At 34.5% G+C, this 22,175-nt stretch overlaps 1 protein-coding gene across 1 annotated transcript in view; it reads right to left on the bottom strand.

Moving 5' to 3' along the window:
* CSMD1 (CUB and Sushi multiple domains 1) overlaps positions 1-22,175 on the bottom strand; it is a 1,210,443-nt gene that overhangs the window by 479,729 nt on the left and 708,539 nt on the right. Inside the window, exon 6 of the mRNA XM_055714855.1 lies at positions 3,939-4,051. Within this exon, the coding sequence (XP_055570830.1) occupies positions 3,939-4,051 (113 nt within the window). The remainder of the gene's footprint in view (positions 1-3,938; positions 4,052-22,175) is intronic.

Raw genomic sequence — 22,175 nt, 5'->3', positions numbered from 1 at the left:
GTGAGAAGCTGCTATTAGCTTTCCCTATGTGTGATACAGCCAATGCCAGCTGGCTCCAAGACAGACCTGCCACTGGCCAAGGCTGAGCCCATCAGCGATGGTGGTAGCGCCTCTAGGATAACGCATTTATGAAATGGAAAAAACTGCCATGCAACAGCAGCCAGGAGAGATGAGTGAGAATATGTAAGAGAAAAAATCTGCAGACCCCGAGAGGGGAGGAGGTGCTCCAGGTGCTGCAACAGATTTTCCCCTGCAACCCATGGTGAAATCCATGGTGAGGCAAGCTGTGCCCCATGGACATTAACAGTGGAGTAGATATTCACCTGCAGCCTGTGGAAGACCCCACACCAGGGAAGGTGGATGCACGCAAAGAAGTCTGGCTCCTGGCAGGACCTGTTGAGACAGAAGCCCACGCTGGGGCATGTTTGCTGGCAGGACCTGTGACCCTGTGGGGGAGCCATGCTGGAGCAGTTGATTAAGAACAACAGCTCATGGGAAGGACTTATGTGTAAGAAGTTCATGGAGGACTATGTCCCATGGGAGGGACCCCACACTGGAGCAGGGGATGAGTGTGAGGAGGAAGGAGCAGCAGAAACAACCTGTGATGAACTGACTGCAACCCCTGTTCCCCATTCCCCTGTGCTGCTCAGGTGGCAGAAGTAGAGAATTTGGGAGTGAAGTTGAGCTCAGGAAGAAGAGAGGTGTCGGGTAAGAGTGTTTTAAGATTTGGTTTTATTTGTCATTGCCCCACTCTGATTTGATTGGAAATAAATTAAATTAATTTCACCAAATCAAGTCTGTTATTCCTCTGATGGTAATCGGTGGGTGATCTCTCCCTGTCCTTATCTCGACCCATAAGGTTTTCATTGTATTTTGTCTTCCCTATCCAGCTGACGAGGAGTGAGTTGGGCACCTGGTGTCCAGCCAGGGTTAACCCACCACAGTCCTTATGATGCAATCTGCAAATGCACAAGCTACCACTTTTTGAGGAACATCTATTTGTAATTTTGTCAACAACATTTATACCTGACAGGTATTAACACTCTGTGCTATAAGGATTCTAGAATACAATAACTTACTATCTGGCAAGGTTTAATAGGCTGCTTTCATTCCATAACTAAGGTCTGCAATCAAAATTACTAATTTCTTAATTTCCCAAAATCAATGGAGACTATTATTCTTGTGCAGCATATAGCTTTACCACACACACACAAAATCACTTTGTGAATAAACCAAGCAAACAATCGAAAGACAGCACAGACTGATTTTAAGGGACTGTTCCTTTTAAGCAAGAAGCAAAAGAAAGCAGACTAAGCAATGTAGGAAAGCAGAGTCCTGAATACCCTAAGGGTGTTTCCCAAGATCTATCAACCCTGAGAATAAAAGAATCAAAAAGATTCTTGGGGTTTGTTCAGATAGGCAGTGAGTTCTCATCTATTAGTAAAGTCAGTGTTCAATGGTTACTTCAGAAAGTCTATGTATTTATTTTAACTGTCCCAAAAAGAGGATAGTTCAAGTATGCATCAATTCCAGCTATATGTAGGCATTCTGGAAAAGTCCGTTTACATTATTGGGAATGGTTGCCCAGAAGACAAGCTCATGCATTTCACCGATTTTTCCCTTTTTTTTTTTTTTCATGGTAGGTTCACGTGATTATTTTACATAAGAAAGGCACCTAAGATGGAAATATCTGTCAAAGTTGTTGCATTTTAGCAGAAATAAGCTTCTGAAAACGTAAGGGAGAGGCTGACAGACCTAAGACATTTTAGTCTGGAGAAGAGAAAATCTGGGGAGGGGATCTTATTGGTGTGTCTTAATACTTTGTGAGATGAGAGGGTGTGAAGAAGATGGAGCCAGACTCTTCACGGTGATATCCATTGACAAGACATGAAGCAATAAGCACAAATTGCAACGTCCAAAATTCCACTTAAAAATAAGTGAAAGCTTTTTTACTGTGAGGGTAAACACTGGTACAGTTCCCTAGAAAGGTAGTGAAGACTCTGACTTTCAAGGTACTCAAAACCCACCTGGACATAGTCCTGAGCAGCTTGCTCTAGGTGACCCTTCTTTGAGGAGGACACTAGACTAGTGGCGCTCCAGAGGTCCCTTCCAACCTCTGCTATTCTGTGATTTGTGGTACTAGTAGGCTTCTCTAGCTGTAAATATCATGGTTACTTCTGTTTACAATAAAATCCCAAATTATTGCTTAGTTCTCAAATACACATATAATAGAATTATTAATGCTGTGTAATAAAAAGCAATTACTGAAGCTGTTAGATTAAGCATATTTTGATATCACTCTGGATTTTCATCTTATGTGTGTTGAAAGTCTGTCTCCTAGGCTTTAACACAGTTCACGATGTTTATATCACTAACATAGGAATCTATTACACTGCTATTGACCCTGATAAGATAGATAGCTGTGACTGATATAATTCAGATAACCTTGTATTTAATACAGTAAATTGTATACACCTGTATTTTAAAATGATGATTTAAATTAAGAAATTTCCATAATTGTAAGAATCTGAATTGTGATAAGATACTTCCACTTTTCATTCACGAGCTGTATTATAGATGTCAGGTTTACCCTTACACCCAATATACGATGTATTATGCAGAGCAACAGATATACTTCTGAAATAATATCTCCCCAGATATTTCCCTAAAGGTCTAATTCCATGGTGAGTATTCAGCTAGAGATAAGTTATATTGAAAAAGAACAAAATTTTCCAGTGTTGGTTACTCTATCCCAAACTTCCTTTGTTATTCTGTTGATTCTTAGTTTACTGGTGCAACAGCAAGAGAAGCCATATTATTTTTGTGATCTCTGGTTAATAGGCTTAAGACACAGAGTTAACATAAACAGTACATTTAAATTCATAGTCATCAGCAGTGGTATTATATATGCATCTTCAGTAAACCTTGTAAAAATATGTTCTAAGTGCCAAGGGTTACAGAATGCATATTACTGTTGAGTTGCCAAAATAAAATGGAATTTCACAGATTTCTTTCTTTACAAAAATTGACAGGTGGTTTTTTTTAAAGAAAAGAATTATGTATGTTAAATTGTTTTACACCCATTACACATTCATGTCATAGTCACCAGAAATATATAAATATTGCAGTTTATTTGTAATTTCTAACATCATACAGGCATTATAGTTTCAGGAAAAAAGGGTGGTCTAAACTCATAAATAATGTGATGGTGTGTGGAGTGAAATGATTTAAAATACCTATGTAAACACAGAATTCAAAAGCACAGATAAATTAAAAAGCTCTTCTATTTTCTATATAACTTCTATATAAAAAGTGTCTTTGATCTTGGAAAATGATTTATGAAGTACAATAATCAATAAAGGTTCCATTCTAAAAAATCTGCATGTTAACGAGAATCTAGGTTGAACATACGCAACAACTGACAGCATCACTGACATCCTCTTGTCTTCTTTTAAATTTGTATATGCAAATCTATGTAGGAGCCTGAAATACAGGCTTAGCTACGCTAAGGATGAGTTAAATTTCCAGATGATGAATGCAGCTTTGGGATACGAGTTAGATTTTGAGTAATGAAGGATGACAATGTTTAGATAGGGGTATGCCTTTGTGTGGAATTGACTTTCTGCAAGTTGCATTCCAAGCATGGTTTTAAAACAAAGATCAGACTGAATGTAAAAAAATTGCTTATAGAAAAAGTAAGCAAGCAAATACATACTTAGAGCAAACTACAATGTGAAGCACAGATACTTTTTTCAAAAGTAAATCCTTAGAGATACCTGATCCCACAAGGATAACAGCTACTTAGTGTAGAAGCACTAGTAGTGTGTCAGCTTTTTACTGCATTCTTGATTTTTAAACATAAATTTCAAATTTCACCACCACTTTAGCAATGCTTAAAGGCAAAGGTCTTTTTTGATGCACTTTTCTAGGTTTCCTACCTTGGAACTGAGCATTAAATCCCTTTCGTCGGTGGTTGCTGTCAGACGTAAAATGGAGTCGTAACCAGTTCTTACTGCTGATAACAGGAGAAGGTAGATTCATACCAGTCAACCTGGAAAATGAAAAAAAAAAAAATCTTATATAAATGGTGGAAAAATTCAAGTGTATACTTCTTAAAGAAAAAAAAATATTGTTGTACTGTTTAAAATGTATTTGGCAACAGTGATTCACTGTAATCTAATCTGAATTTATTTATTACTAGTTAAGTAACTATTATGGAGAAATTTGGGTTGTTTCCCATTACAGCTATCCATTTTATGTTCAAAATTTGTATCTTTAAACTACTTCTGTGAATGCATGTGTGTGTGCATGTGGTTTTGTATGTATGCATGTGTAAAATCATTCAGCAAAACACAAGCATATTTAATTATGACAAACCTTCATCACCTGACTCCCTGCTGTGTCAGTTACCTCACAGAAACCAAATCTCAGGTATTAAGAAAGGATAAATAAGTGTTATGGGCACTAATTAATGTTAGCCTTGGTTGGTAAATTACTGGTACATAACTATCCTACTAATACTGTGATTGTGTATATTAACTTCTACCCATATTTAATAAAAAGGAGAATTTTAAGCACAACTGAATGCAAGTTAACCAACTTGCATTAACTATGCATATTGTGGAGAAAGTGTGCATACAAAAACTTTCCTAATATCTTGGACCAAATTGGGTCATAGCATAGTCTGTCATTGCACCATATTTGTTAATATGAACATGCTCAAGTAGTTGCCACAAAGTACCTGATATGGTCTAAATTCATGTCTTAGTTTACTAGATGGCTTTTTTGTGTATGACCATAATCAAAGTTTCAGATATAGGTGGGGTCTTTTTTCCTTCTTTCTGAATAACTCTGAAGAGCTACAAGAAATTATGTTTCCCTTTTTCGAAAATTTTATTTGAAACAAAACCCAAAATGATCTGTATCAAAAATTTTCAGCTAAGATATAAGTTGTGTGAGGTTAGGTTTGCCAATACTAGAGTAGACATAGCACATATGATCAAGAGTTAAAAAAATCCCCAAAACTGAAATCAGATTTTGTCTCTCTGAAATTAAACCATGTAGTGACATAGATGCGTTTTTCATTGCACTATTGCAATGCTACATTGCAGAGTTTCATCAAATATCCTAGATTACTAGGAAACCCATCATGTTAGGAAATACTGATGCTGGAGAGTCTCTTTAGAGACATGGCTGATTGCCCTTTCTGTAATGGAATAAGATTGACATACTTAAATACAAAAATTCTTAATAGATTTTTTTTTTCATTAGGACATACAAACTGCATCAGAGACATTTCATTCTCATTAATAATCTCATTTTCTTCATCTGGCTGTTAACAAAATAATGAACAAAAAAAAATAAACTATTTAAAATTATTTTAACAGCTTTGATGGAAAGAAAGAATAGATCATTTAAAGGAGGATTTATGCATTTCAAAATGTTCCAGCTGGCTTTCAATAGTTCTTACAGGTGTTGGTCAAAATATTCAGCCCTACATGTGTTTCGACATCTCACTCTAATGGACTTTTATACTATATATACACTTTCATACAGTCTTTAGGCCATTTTAGAGCATAATTTATTTTAGAAATTACTTAGATCAGGCATTCTCAATATCTCTTCACTAAAGGCTGGCATTTGCTAATTCTGAGCTACATAGAATTTGGATGTACCTGTGGAAACTTCTGTGATATAATTAAAAGGAAAAGGAAAAATAAAACCACATGTGGAATACCAAAAAAACTTGATTTTCTATTAGCTATTAGCTATTGACACAATACATGCTAAATGCAAAGTTTTTTACTATATATAGGCTGCAGTTCTTATCACTGAACTGATAACTCATTTGTTCAAGTACGCAAAGTTATCTCCTAGAAATACTGATTTGGGGGTTGGTTTTCTTTTTTAAATGAAATATACATGTAGTAATATTCTATTTGTCATATCCAGAACTCCAGATTTCTAACTCTGCAAAACTGGTTGCAATATTAAATTGTTATATGAACTAAATTGTACATTAATAAAAGAGTAAATTAAAATAACTAGAAAAGCACATTCAAGGCAGGTCTTTCATTAGTTAAATTTCTACTAAACAGATATTTCCCAGGACCAAATACACACAAATATTTTCAGATCTCTGCGAACTCTACAAGGTACAGCTAAACACTCTCAAATCTTCCCATTATACTATGAAAGATAATGTTAACAAGCAGGACACTGAGAGAGAGAGTACTTTAAGCAAGTTATTTTAACAGAGTTCTAATTTAGCTGTGTGATTCCTATGCTACTGAGTACTGGAGAGGAATGTGTTCTTTATCAGCAATGCTGTTTGTGTTTTAATTGAAAAGGGTGAAAAAGTTAAATATAACTTAGTGGCTAATTTAGTTGTAAGGCTGGTTTAGGAAGCAAGCTTATAACCAATGTACCACACACGTTTTTTTCTGTTAAAATTTCAAAACCTCTTCACTATAGTACCCAAATTCAGAAATGACAACAAATTCCAAATGAGACATTAGACTGGAATTCTGTGGCCCATGTGTCCATCAAAGGTGGTGCCCCAACACAAAATACTTCATTCTATGGCATTCACCATGTGCAGGTGGGACTTCCCATGGACAATGTCAGAGTTTCCATTAATGGCAGATCTAAAAGTTCATGTAAAATTGCTCTGTACATGTTAATTGACCATTTACCTGGAATTTCTGGAAGGCAGGTAACCCTAACTGTGTGTGAAAGAGAAAGGTGGACATGATTACTGCTGAAAGTGTCAGATTGCCACCTGAACTGCTACAGCAGGAAGATCTGTTAACTCACACAAAAGTTGAAGGTAGCATGAAAAACTGATTTATTTCTTTCTTACTTATTTCTAGGCCTTTTTTATCAGAGAACAGGAGTCAAATAAAATATGTCCATCACACAGCAAATGTCAAAACACAGCAAAAGATTTAATAACATTACAGGTGTGCTCCTCAGAGAAAAGTAAGAATCAGTACTATCAAGGACAGCTTGTTTCCAGCCCCACAAAGTGGAATATTATATCTGCAGCAAAAGTTGCAGAATGTGGGGGAGATGTCCTAAAACACATGGTCATTCATTTTTCTGGTATACAAAATGCAGCTCCATGTCATGGGGAAGGGCTTGTCATCTATTTGAGGTCGCCAGTAGAGAGGCTGGACACTACTGCTCAACTAATAAAAAACAATGATCTCTGCCAGTCCCATAAAGAACACCACAGTGCTGCTTCTGAGGCGCAGAACAAGAAGGAATATTCCTTTGAGCTTTACCAATTGAAAGGTGTATCATGTACCACAATTTCTGACTAGAGTGCCCATATGCTCTCAGTGTGCTGGTGTTAATGCAGTCTGTGTCCTCTGATTCAGTGTAGCCTTTACTGTTATGAGCTAACTTTTGATATTGAGCATTCATGGAAAGCAAGCATTTTGGTCACGTCTGTAATAGTTAATTGAACAGTGGCATTTCACATCTATACCTGCTGGAGATTCTACACTATTAAAGGTTATAGCAGCAACAACAAATAATAGAATCTTAGAATCACAGAATAGTTTGGGTTGGAAGGAACCTTTAAAGATCATCTAGCTCAACCCCCCTGCCATGGGCAGGGACATCTTCAGCTAGATCAGGTTGCTCAAAGCCCCACCCAACCTGGCCTTGAACACTTCCAATGATGGGTCATCCACAGCTTCTGTGGGTAACTTGTTCCAGTGTCAAAACACTCTCGTCATCATGACACTCTTCTGCCCATGACTGATTAGCGTCTCCTGATCTATCCTGGGCACACTGTAGGCATTAGTCTAAACTACAGAGTCGAAATAAGCATTGTGAATGTGACCACCTCTTCTAACACTAACATGTAGGACTCAATCATTCTGTTAGGTGTAACTAAAGCAAAGTTGTCCCTGCTTCAAGTGGGCACCCACAGTATTAATTCCTATTGTACATGAATAGAAACAGAATATGTTTAGCACAGATTAACTCTAAAATCAGATGTAGACTTGGAACTTTGTATCAGGAAGAAATTATTGAGATTAGATAAACAACCAATTTTCTTAATATCAAAGTTCTCCTTTGTAGCTTTCATGCTTTAATCCTTATTATTTCTCCAATGCTGTCTAAAATGAATATTAATTCTTGCTTCTTTTTTAACTGAAGACATGTATTGTTTGCAGAGTAATACAAATGACATCAAAGTACAGTTTTGTTCTAGTTCGGCCTCTGTTCTGAAAAGGGTAATGCTTTTCAGAAACTGATTTTAAGGCCCAGCATATGATAGCTGACTTGTCTAGGAGAAGTGATATCTAATCTAAATTACGTTAATAGAGTTTTCATAGACACACACATACACATGTATATATAATGTTATTTGGGCATTCTCTGGAAATACTTGGTCTTGTTTGCAGAAGTGTTCAATTTTCATCTCCACTACTGCTGTCAGCTGGTCTCTTAGCTTCTGCCATCAGAGAGGTAAAATTGGTTATCACTTGGAGAAGTAACAGGTTTGAATACTCTGTGCTAAATACTATTTGAGGCCATGCACTGAACCAGGGTTACAAGAAAGGTAAAATAGCTGTTCATCCACTGTGTCAATCATTCAGTGACCTGATGAAGTGCAATCCCATGAGAAAAAACAAAACCAAAAACTAAACAGAACATAATTTTTCAGATAACATTGTATAAAGATGGATTTACCTGAGGGCTCAGGATGAAGATTGCACAGGAAAGCTAAATTCTCTCATTTCTACATACTATATGTTGATCTGTACTCTATGGAACAAAGCAGACTTCCAATAAATTCCTGTGCATGCTGCCTGCTACCGCATCATGAAGAACTAAAGGGCATGGTTTTGAGAGCTTTATAGTTATATTAATATCATACTACACCTCTGCTTATAAACACTGTTTCTCACAAGAAATTATGACAAACAATTAAATCACCTCAGCTATTCTCATTCTAGGTCTGAAGGCAGTCTGGCTCCAGCAGGATTAGAGACAGCAGAGAAAGCTCTCTTTCTGTTAATTACTGTGAGAAGTAGATAAACTTTTTTTTAACTGATATTTTATTTTTTATTTTTATTTCATTATTTCCTCACACAGACAATAACTTACTGTTTATACAAGACATAAGTGATTCTGGTTTAATTCAGTCTTGAAGGAGTAATATTTTCATTATGTATAGTATGTCAGATACAGAAAAAGAACATCTATGACGTGTCTGCAGCATTATCAACAGATTGTAACAGATTTCATTGAAAATATTACTAACAGTTTGTTACTAAAAGATTTTTTCTTTAGATAAAATTTTCCAATAGTTATGGTTTGAGTCAAATTCAGGTATAGCAAACTATTTTACATTAAATTAAGAAAACTATCTAGAGAGGAAGAACAATTTTTGTTTTGATTGTGGATTTGCTAAGAAAAGAAGATAATTGTTTTTGTCAGAACAAATAAACCAATTTTTGTTTTTTTTATAGGGTTCTTGACATTGTTTTGAGTATAACCAAGAGATAACCTATTCTTGCAATAGGGAACTATTGATACTTAACTTTCATGAAATTGAAAATGCAGGGAAGAATTGGAGGGGGTTATGTCTGTTCATTTACACTTGTCTTTCTAATTTATCTGTTTTCCCCATTTTCTGTTCAGCCAAAATTTTATATTTGCTTATCGGATGAATTAACATTATTAGATCCAAAATACAGTATAATATTATTTTTATATTTTTAATATTTATAAATATTTTTATTGGAAAAAAAGTTAATCAAGTCTAAACAAAATGTAATGAGATTTGAAAATACAAGCTCTATAAGGACTAATTCAGATTTTAAAAATACACAGAAGGCTTCCAACAAAACCTATTATTATTTTTTTATCAATTCTGCTATTTCTATATTCACCTAAGCACAGAGGTATTTCCCTTTTTAATGATTTTTTAAATTTATTTTTGAAATAATATAAAACATGTACTGAGTTTCCATAACAGGTCTCTGAGTTAGGAGCCGAAGAGATAAAATTGTACCCTAATTTTAAATTTAGAACTAACTTCCATTCTGAAGTCCTCTCAGCTAAAATATCTATATGAGCAACCATGCAGATACATACCAAAACAAGAACTTCAAAGATCGCCACTTGCTACCTGACAAATAACAGGAAGTAGTGTACAAAGTGGTGAAGTATTATGGTTGCACCAAATATATGAAGACAATTTGTGTGTGTATACATATATCCTCTTTTTCTGTATTATATATATTATATATAGAGACATATTTCAAAAGGATGTTAGAAGTCTATTACCTCAAACTCACTGTCAGACCAAAAACATTGTAACTATATCTGGCAGCCACCAAGAGCAAGTAATGACCTGTATTTTCCCATGTTTGTAAATGTATAGTTTTATAAGCTGCATTAGAAAGCAGGTGACATTGAAACATGCATACTGTGGCTGCAGTTTCACACAGAAACAAGATGCTCTAACAAGTGGCTGCTGCCTGAAAGAAGTGTGACGTTTTTTTCTGCTCTTCCCCTTCATGCATTTACTATTTTGTCAATCCTTTTCTTCTGTATTGCTCCTCTACGTGTATTAACTTTGAATCTTGCTGGAATTTCTTTGATCTGATTTAATTAATTAAAATGGCAGAAAATTATCTTTTTTGTTTGTTTGTTTGTTTTTTGGTTTTTTTTCTTCCACTGCAGTTGGGACATCCATGTGACATTTTAGTGAATTAATCTGTTCATGGAAAAGAGAAAGAGTCAGTGCTGGCACTAATTTAGTGTCAGGAGCACAGGAAAGTAAAGTCAAATGGTGACCCACTGAGTATCGTAGTGCTGGAGCTGCACGTCACCACTCTTGTAAGGAAGAATTTAAAATATAAGTTAAGGGACAACTCAACAAAATATAAGAGGGGACAGCTGGTCTAACAACAAGGCTATGTGCATTACCAGTGAGATGAAGCAATGCTTATTATGCTCAATAAGAGAGGCCATATCATCTCCTAGATAAGAACTAAACGTAAGTTTCGCAGTAAAGGTTTAAATTTTCTCTTCTTCATGTGGAATTGAAGAAGAAAATTGAATTTTCCATGGAATGGAAAAGGTTCAGTAGCAGGGCCAGGGAGAGGCAAAGAGAGGGGGAGGGTAAGATGTTTCTAATTTTCACTTTTAATGTAATTAGATCAAGCATGATTTTTCTCTCCCTTCCTTGCCTGTTTCCACAACCATGTGTAAATGGTTGTTCTCAATATTGTGAATAAATACTTCCATTTGCATTTTACCTTAAGATTACTTGGGATAAGAAAGAATTCAAACAAGTACATAAGTTTGGGGTGATCTCCTTTTCACCCTAACGGTATAAAGACATCCTATGAGCACATTAGAAAGTCTTAGCTTGCTAAGCACCACTACACAGTCTCCTGAGAATTGTTCAGGATAACGGTATGTCCCTAGGAAGTTGAATGAGACTGATAGAGCTGCTTTCAGTTGAGTCAGGAAAACTGATGACTAAGAGCGTTCCAGAAGGATCTTGCTGTACTGGAAAAAAATGACAAATACCTTCAGGCCTGATGGACCACAATGAGTTTGCCACAAAATTTTATATCAGACAATTTTTGTCAGTCTAGGTCTAAGAAAACAGCTGTAATGAAAACACAAATTTAATGGAAGGATGGAAGAATGGAAAACAATATAGATGAGTAAAAGAACAAGCCGAAGAATAAAGTCTTAAAAAGAGACTGTCAACTTCAATGATTCAGATCCTTTTAATTGAGTAGTCTAAGAATGCTACATTTCTATTTGCACAGTTTTCATACTTGTTGTAACTAGAAGGTTTAAACATTAATAGATGAGAGCATGCTGTGAAAGTTCCTCTTCAAAATGAAATAACCAAACATTAAATAAAAGACTATGTTCCATAATCATGTTATATGCAGCCACTGTGAAGTTACTACATTCATTAAGCTCGTTACTAACTTTATTGTACTATAAACAAACATTGACTAGTAAATATTTTGGATATATGTTTCATATGGAATGATTAAAAAGAGAGAAGTAAGACTACTTTGCCAGTGATATGGAACTTTGAAAATATGATGAAGTTATGAAGATGAACATTTTCAAAGTCTGGTAAAATGCTACTCACTCCTTTTATTTTCTTCCCATGGCACTTATTAACTGTTACATTGAAACATGCTGATGACTGATCTATTTAAACCTAAAATATTATCACTTAATATAAAATTATTTCATTTTATATTTTTTACATTAAAGTTTTAAATGATAAGGCCATAGTCAGATAGCTTAAAATGGAAATTTTAGCAGAAATTTTATATACTTTCTCAGAAATTATTCAAATTATACCCTGACAAGACATAGGTTAAGTTTCTTATTTGTCTGACAGAAGTTTACATGCAAGTTCAGACACAATTTGGTCTGGTGAAATGAGGAGAAAAAGATGGGCTTCATCTTACTTAATTCCTGCTGTTGGTATGCAGTGGTCTCCATCTGAGCTAAGCTCCCTGTATTGTCAATGAAGAGGAGTAAGTACTTTGGGAGTGCATATTATCTGAGGTATTTAGACTTCCACAGTAGTTTGAGATGAATCTCACCTTAAAAATGTGAGAGCTAGGCTGACCAGATCAGTAAATATCAACACCTGAATATCATCCAAGGCATACAAATGCTATTATAGTTCAATTCATGGGACATGACATAATTTAGAACTTTATTCTCTGAGGATAACCCTCTTTGCACTTTCTCTGTAATTATTCTAATTTTGTGCACAAAAGTCTCCAGCCCCTTTTTCAGATTTGGTTGTACTTCAAGCAGGATTTTATACTTGCACATTCTTTGTGTTTGTCTGGAGGTTAAAGCCAAAAGCAAGACTTTTTTTTTTATTTATTTATTTTTGAATGGTGTTGGAAAAAGAGCTTTATTAAGAACATCTCTGTTTATTGATTCAAGAGCATTAGCAAATATTTTTGTTGATTATTGCTCTCACATTTGACAAACATCAGAGGGACAACATTCCACGGCACTCTGGCCAGAATATATTTCCTCTGGAGGACTGTTACTGCCCTCAAGCTGATGAATAAAAGAATAATAATTCCTTATACATCTAGGTTTTTTCTGATATATGGCTTTCATTGTCCATCAAAAGCGGAACATTAAGTTCTAGGACACAGCAATCAGTTAGATTTTAATGTTCAATACAGTGATATTCAGCCCAGGCCCTGAGCCCTACAAGCCACTCTTCCATAGCTTTCAAGGAGCTCTTCCGTCCAGAGCTAGGAAAGATAAGTGCAGGGTCCTAAGGTTAATATGGCAGCTGTCCTGAAAGGAAATAAAAAAATTTATAAATCTCACAATTGTATAAATATGAAACTAAATTGTGGGCTTCTTTATTGCTACCAGTATATGGTAGTTGAGCACTTCAAAGATAAAATTCTGCTTTAAAAATTCTTCCCCAGTTGAGTGTAATTATTAATAGCTGTAAGGATAAAATATAGATCTTACAGCACACAGTATTCTGTTTAGGAGCACTGCAGCTGTAGTGTTTTTACTGCCGTAATACAGATGGCCATTTTTGTTAACATTCTGAAAACTTTGGATTTTTTACTGTGTTCCTATTAATCCTTTAACAAATTGCCCAGTGTCCCATATAGGGGAAATTTTAATTTCTTCAATAAAATTTAGAAATTGCTCATCTAAAAATTAGTTGCCAATTTTATTTTTTCTTTAACTTTCAGTTATTATGAATTCTTCATATAGGATTAAGATCTAGCAATATACTTTCAAAAAAGCAGATGTATAGATCAATGTTCAGTAAACATCAATGTTATTATGAAATATTTATTATTTGCCAGCACAATGGTCATTTTTCATGCACAGGATAATCTCCCAGAGTTGTTTATTTTTAGTCACAACACCTATGGTAAACAGAAACATGCAGACACACTATTTTGTATTTTCAGACATAAATATTCTTAAAAACTCATTTAAATTATATAAAAAAAAATCTATTACAGGTAGAATGGGAATTTTGTAGTACATCAGATGCTATACTTCTGTGCTGAAAAAGACTATTCTGTAATACTCTATAATGTCTTTTGATTTGTAGCTGCTACTGTAAGATTTTCACAATAAGCTAAAATGAATATACAAATATAATGAATTGAAAAATGTTTTTCCATTCAGTGTAACTAATTTGATTTCATTACTTCAGTAACTGTTCTCCACTATGTATTTCATATTGGATGAGTCGTTCCTTTTTCTCAAATGAAAGATTTCAGGTGTCCCATTTGGCTTTGTTATAAAATAACTACTGGAAAACAGGTATCGAGGGGAAAAAACTAATTAAAAAAAAGTCACTGGAAGTAATACTTCATAATTTATTTTTTTCTTATATTTTCTTTTGCCAAAGTCACATTGTTCTAACTTAGATAAAAACCCCACAGTTTTCTGTATTTAAAAAGCTCCATCCTACTACGGGGATGTTTAGTAACAGTCCTTAAAAGATAAATGTAAGAAAATTTTTAAGAGCCCTTCCAGACTGTGACTTTCTCCAGTGACTACAGGAGATGAGTTTATGATCAATCTATCTGACAGGTTCAATAAAAAATAAGAAAGATTTCATGATTGTTTCTCTGTCTTCTTTTATGATCTTCTGTTATGAATCTCTCAGACCATAAATCAATTAAAACCTGTTAACCTACAATAGAGTCAAACAATATCTGGTAAAAGAACACAACTCATTTGTTCCCAGTTACAGAGTGCTGGGGCAAGAGATGCTAATAGACAGCATTTCAAGTCTTACAAGGATATGACTGTACACAGTTTATTTTCTTTTCTGGAAAAAAAATAGTATGTACATTTCCTCTTAAAAAAGTTATCAAAATACATTTCTGTTTTGTAATAGCATCTCACAAAACATGTATTTCTTTTAAATATCTGTCTTGGATTTATGGAGTTTACTAAGTTTCTACGGTAAAACTCCAATACTCTTCTAATCAAAACAGAGGTTGAAATTACCAGGATAAGGACATTTCATAAATATTATTCAGTCTCTATGTATATAATAAGATAGATAAACTGAACTGTGCAGTGACATTTTATAATACTCTAATGTAATACATCTAACATGGTTTTGTCCATCAGTGAAGTATTATGTTTTGCTTATGTATCATGCACTTTAATTTTCCCATATATTTGTTTACATTTCCTAGAGCTTACAAACAGTAAGTGACAGATCTAGCAATTAAATACCTATATGGCAGAGTACGAAAAGAGTTTGTTATTAATAAAACCCTACATTCAACAGTCACAGATAGCCCAAGGCATGGGAGTCTACCTGACTTTGTACCTCCTCTGATCCGAAGAGCCTGGCTCAGAGATTTCACCTGGAAATTAGACATATGCTAGGTTTTTGCATTTCGTATCATGTGCCTAATTATAAATCTGGATAAAGTAATCTGAATCGAGCTCTAAGGTCTTACCTACAGCTGACAGTAGAAAAAACTTTAGGTGCCTTTTTCCTCTCGAAATCCAGTGTACTTCACTGAGAATTGGTATATAAAAGGCAACAGAGTAAGCAGTTAACAACTAACTTTATGCATAACCACCTACAGCTTATAAAACAGACACCTAGAATTCTCCTCAACCTACAGTTCTTGAACAGTTTCCAAAGGCTACAGGGTATCTTGCTCACCAAGGTGTAGGTGCCATGGGAGTGAACAGAAAAATGGACTACTATAAAACCAAAATGCAAGAATCACAGCCCATACAGAGAGCAGAAAAGAGAGATCATTGATCTGTATACAAAACATATTAAGTCAGTAATGTAGAAAGATCAGAAGGATTTCACTTTCCTGTGTTGCTTATATATCTATTCTATAATATTAGATAAAAAGTAGATACAAATATACTGGCAAATAGGAAGCAGAGATCTTTCTATTACTTACTAACCCCGATACCTGCAGTAACTTTTTGTGAGGGCTGCTATCACATATCCTTTTCCACACCATTTTATGCAAACTTCTTAGGCAGCATGTTTTCACACAGAATTATACTGTCGTAATTTTCTAAGGAAATACTAATAAGAATCTCTTCATTATAGCAAGGAAGATGTCTCAAGGAGTTTAAATCCTGTTATCCTTTTGGATGTATTCACTGTAAAGTAGATGAATTTCCTATAAAGCATGTGTTGATACTAGATATCTGTCATCTACTGCATCATAGGAACTTCACTCTAGAATAATTTCCTGAATAACCTAGTCCTTGTATGCACACGTGTATGTACTTATAAAATTCTGTCATCCTGACTCATTTTGACAGCACAGGAAGAAATATTTCCAGTCTAAAAGTAGGCAGCTGCTTGCCTAGTGCTCACAAAAATTATAAAGCCATAAACCCCCATGATCCTCTAACACCTCTAGCCTGAATCAGATGGGTCAGTTTTGTGCTAGAGATACGTACACGCATATCCACCTTTCTACATTAAAAATAGATGTATTACATATAAAACCAGCCTTATGCCTCTTCTACAGAAGTAAAACAATCCCATGACTAACCAATCATAACTATATCATAAGAGCCTGACCAACTGCTGTGAACAAGCACCATGCTCCACAGGATCAGTCTACAGCACAGGACAGCACTAGATTCAGTCATCACAGGACTCAACAATGTATGAAACAATCTCTTTAAATTACATTATCCTTATTGTTCTATTACATGCTGCCATGCTGCCATGCTGCCAAGGCCTACCAAGTATGGGGACTATCTGTATACTCCACATATGATTTTTTTATCTCTGTGTTTCTGCATATGTGCATATTCTTATCCCACTCCCATTTGCATTCAGCAGCCCATATCATAACCAATGCAGTTCACTTTTTTCAGTAAACAGTGTCTTGCTTTGAATCTATATGTATGTATGTTGATACATACATCCCATACAATGAATCAAATTCTTAACAAAATAGTATCACTGTTTATAGCAGCATTAAAAGGAGATCATTCATATTACCCGATGTTACCAAATATAATCATATTACTACCTCTCCTGGATTGAGCAAGGCCTTGAAGACAAGCCAACCTTCATGTCAAGATGGGTCAGGACTATCCAGAAGACCTCTTATCATAGGACTGAGACAAAAACTTTACAAGAAAAGGTACTGCAACTAACAACCAACACAGAAGCAATTGAGGGTTTTAGCATTACTTAAAAAAAAGAAAAATTTTGAGTGAAATTAATATTCAGATCCCCAGTTTTCACTGACATGAATAAAACATGTTATAAACCATACTGTAACATTATATAACATCTGTCATTTTTTTATATTAAATATAAGAAATTCCAATTTTTTGATTGTCCTCATTTTGTTGGAAGAAAAACTCTATCAGAATGAGAAAGCCTGAGCTTGTCTAGTAGGTACAAGGAAAGCTCATATTGCCACAGTCAAGCTGTATTTTATTCTGATTCCTCACTTCTTTATCATTATGTATATCATCTCTGAAAGCGTCTTCATGTAGTACATGTGGAACTCACTGCTAAAAGACACAATAGAAGTCAAAAGCCATAAATATTATTTTAAAATAGTGAAGAACAGTCCATCAGTAGTTTTTAACTGTGATAGCTGGATGAACCATTCAGTTCAGCAATGATGCCTGTTAAAAACTGTGAGGGTAAAGGCAGAAAGAACTTCTCTGTGTATTTCCTATTCTTTATATCCATTTCATAAACATCTGATAGTGGCCATTCTAAGAAACAAGCTAGTTAAATCTCTGCTCTGAACCAATGTGTTTACAAGACTTCAGTCAGCAACTTTGAGTATGTCATACAATATTGTCTCTTTCACTTTCTATCAGCTGACATTTAATGAAATCTAAATTCCAATCTTGCTTTTCTGTTTATTTGAAAAGAAAGAAAAAAACCCAAACACACCAATCCACAAAACAACAAAAACCCCAAGCACTATATATTGAAACCTTGTTTAATTGGTATACCTTTTCAATATTTTCCTATTTTAAGTCTTCATTATCTCATAATCATGTAATTCATATTTTAACTCTTTTATTTCTGAAACTTGCTTTGTGAAAGATAATTTTTTCACCTATCTTCCTACGGAAGGAATACAATTAGTATTAAAACATTCTGTATCAAAAATGACCCACATATATAAATTCTTCCTAATAGAAACATTAACTTACTTATAGACCATGATATAGTATTTTAGCATTAGAACATTATGATTATATATATTGGAAAATAAGAGATTTCATTACAACAAGAAATGGTATCTCCGTTGAGACTTTCTTGATAGAGCTACTACAAATAATAGTATATTGCCTGGTGCACTTCTGTCTTTAATACGGGAATTTAAAGAACCAGCCCAGTCTTCATCTGACTAAAAAGATTACCAACTTCAGATGAGTGTTTATGGACTGATTAGTACAAAATTAGGATTGAATTTTGAAAATCCATGATCTACACTGAATTCCCAATGAAGTCTATAAGAAGTCCACATGCAGTGAGCTTGCAACATTAGCTTTATCTGGCATTAGGAGTTTTTTCATGTTTATGAAAAGGACTATATATGTTTCTATCTGAATATATAGAATAGTGAATATACGGAAAATTGATTGATTGATTGATTGATTTTCATGTTTTAATGTTCTGCCTGTTCACTGTGTAACGCAATGTGGCTACTGAGATGCTGACACCTAGCATCTTTGAAGGTCATATCATCTGGTATCTTCATGTGGACATAGTTCCAGAATTTGGGTAAAGGAATTGAAAATTCAAGTGTGATCAGCAAACATACTACTCAGATGAAACACTGGCATGACTTCAGCCAAGTAATGATAATAAAAAGAAAATAAGCAAACAATTGTCTCAGTATCTTCATGTGGCAAAATTAAAATCAAACAAGTAAACCAACCCACCATGTAGTAATCCCAGCTGTATTGTTAGTATTTCTAAAAAGTAGGTTTTCTCTTGGGATGGAAGCTTTGTGCTCTACCACTTTTTTTTCTTTTTTTTTTCATAAGGATGTTATGAACAGTTAGACAAATAACACTGTATTCACTTATTTCACTGAGAGTGTGCATTTCATTGATACATTCAAGTAGTAAAATTACCCTTGCAGGTCTTTGTTGATACTGGATTAACTTCTAAGTTTGTTGCGTTTCCTGCCAATTCTAAAATTTATCTTGACATAGAGCTAAGGCAAATGCTTACATCCTTAGTATATCTTGCCAAGCAAGTTGATTTATCTACATTTTTAGCATGTTTTACTTACACTGACCATATTATTTTGTATTTAGCATTGAAACATTAAGTAAAAGACTCTGATTTTTTGTTTAGGTTATTTTTAATTAGCAAAAATTAACTTTATTTCTACCCGAACCACAAAATTCTCTCCCAACAATAAAGGTAGTGTGGAACACCACCATTTTCCAGTAATATATTCCTAACTGTTTGGGATTATTTTCACAGTTTGTCTGTACACAGCAATTTAAGATGCCAGTTATAAGCAAACAGAAAAACTTGGTATTCCCTCTCCAAGTATTATGTTTCATACTTATCAGGAAACAACTTTAAACAAAAGTACCATGTGACCACCATACTTAATAGGAATAGACATTTAGGTATCTCAGCCTCACAAAACTTGTCTCCTTTCTCTGAAATTATAATATAAGGACATATATTTCTGTGTCAGCAGTGTAACATGACAAAGAGTATCTGTGGCAGTTTGACATAAAATGTTGAATGCATCTTCTTTTGAGAAAATTTCAGCCTAAGAATGAAGAACTGAAATAAAAAATAAAAGTTCCCCACACTGATTTAAAACTTTTTCTTTCCATTTTATGAAGCTGCTAGATTTGACTTTAAAATATTGTTACTATGTAAGGAAAGGAGCAGCATGTTATGCACAGCCTCTTGATTTATTTTTTGGTAGCTTGTTAAGCAAGACTAGTATCTCTTGGGTCAGTGGGAAAAAAGTATCTCCTAAATGTCACAAACCACAAAATAAGCAATAGGGTAAGTATAGACTCAAATAATACATATTGCTACTGAAACCAAAAAGTTCCCCAAAACAAACTTAGTTGTACATAGACTGTTAGTACATAGCCTCATAGAGTATCATGAAACAGATGCATTCTGGTTTTGTGGATATGCCCCCTCTAAATTTTGTCTGCTGTACTTGCAAACAAACAAACAAAAAAATAAAAAATCTGGCCACAGAGAAATGGAAAAGGCAAAGGAAATTGGTGAAGGTTCAGTGGGAGAGAATCAGAAGAAACGATTTCCAAAGACATGCCATGGCCACTCAGATTCTAGACATATTTAAAATAGTGTTAATTTCAGTTGGTCTATTGCTAATGCCAATATAATATTGAATAGTGGGGCGAAGAGAGATAAAACTTCCTCTGCTAAATTGCTATGAGAGTTAAACCACATAATAATTGTTCACAATAATGCATATTCTGGAAACCATGCGAATGTCTATTTATTTTGAAATTTGGGCACAGAAAATCCTCAATTTCCTTATTGCTAAACTATGTGACTATCATGAACTAGACCCTTGTCTCAGTAACACTATAGAGCAACACCACTTCCACCAGAACGTAAGTTTCTTCTGTGTTCTTTTTTACACAGTAAATATTTATATATTCAATTTAACTATATGTATTCCTGTTCATTTAGTCAAGCAGTCTTGGTCTGTGGTAATTTAGCATTGAGTTTGAGCCTGCTGTTTTTTATTGCTGACATGATGAGTGATTTACTGTTTCATCAATTTTTCACGTATTTTCAAGTTCCCCATACTGCTTTATGAGGTTTATTGCCTACATTGGACATAAGACACTCAGCCAACTTACTTTCCTAACACAAATAAGCCCAACTATTTCTAACAGAAAATACAGAATTCTTAAAATTATATTTATAGATTGTAGAAGAGTTATAAATATATTACTAAAAACAGATATATCTGGTGTTTAGTAAAATGTATGCAAGAGCTTTTTCTTTATTTATTGCAAGCAGATAGGACTGTTACTTCTTGAATCAAGATAAATGATTTCAGATATATTTTTAAGAAATCAAGATACGAAGTATCTTTTGTGTAGTTATCCTTCACTCTGAACCAGGCTGCATCAACTGCATTCTCATGAATGGTAAGTTTGCATCATTTTGGTTCAATTCCAATTCAAAGTTAACTCTGTAAAAGCATTGGACCATGTTGCATAAGATTTTTTTTTCAAAGAAATTCTTAGTTTCCTCACTCCTATGAAAATTCAATAAATTTTGATTAACATCTACAGACTGTTTTTCAAGTCCCAGCAGTGTACCAAAAGTACATTATCGTGCACATTGCTTCCATAGTTTCTCTATTCATTGTTGTTTTAGCCTAGATATTTTATTGCCCCTCAATGTCCGTTCTTCTTCACTAAACAGCTCATTTTCATTAGTGTAGTTTCACGCACTGCGTTACTTTTTCACAGCCTGAAAAAAGATCTATGAGTTATGTATCCTTCTTTACTGCCTGCCATCCTGAACCTTTCATTATATTTCCTAGCAATTAAAGCAGGTTCAGATTCTAGATTAACCAACAATAGCAGCCTTCAATTATTTGCAGCCATGCAAACAGAGCACTAAGTTTACAGAAAGCTTCAATAGGCAAGTCAGTAAAGGAGACAAGGGAATAGTGGGACAGTCCATTAAAGTTAATTAGCTTGTTAAAGTAATTACTTTACATATTGGGTATAATACTACCATGAACTTTACTGGTTTACTTTTCATTTATTCCTTCCCTGGAAAATTTATCCTTCACTAGAAAGAAACCCCCTTAACTGTTTTCAGTGAAAAAATGTGCAATTTTTTCTTTAAAGACCAAAGTCAGTTTTGACACATACCACTGCCATGCAGTACATTAGGCTGTGTTTCAATTCAGGCAGAGAGAAACCTGCCTGTGCCATATAAAAGATTTCCCACAAATAACATCAGATTTCTGTCTTCTGTGGAGTATAAATGGCATTGCTACTGCAGCAGAAATTGTCATAAAACTGCATCTGGTACATTTTGTGGTATATTGTATCCATTACAGATAGAAAACAATAGTTGAGAAGTAACAGTAATTATAGTAGAGTTCCATCAATGTTTAAAA

The sequence above is a fragment of the Falco cherrug genome, chromosome 6, assembly GCF_023634085.1.
Source record: "Falco cherrug isolate bFalChe1 chromosome 6, bFalChe1.pri, whole genome shotgun sequence".
In the NCBI taxonomy this organism is placed as follows: domain Eukaryota; kingdom Metazoa; phylum Chordata; class Aves; order Falconiformes; family Falconidae; genus Falco; species Falco cherrug.
Note: the sequence above shows the minus strand (reverse complement) of the source record. Positions and strands in the feature narration are given on the sequence as shown.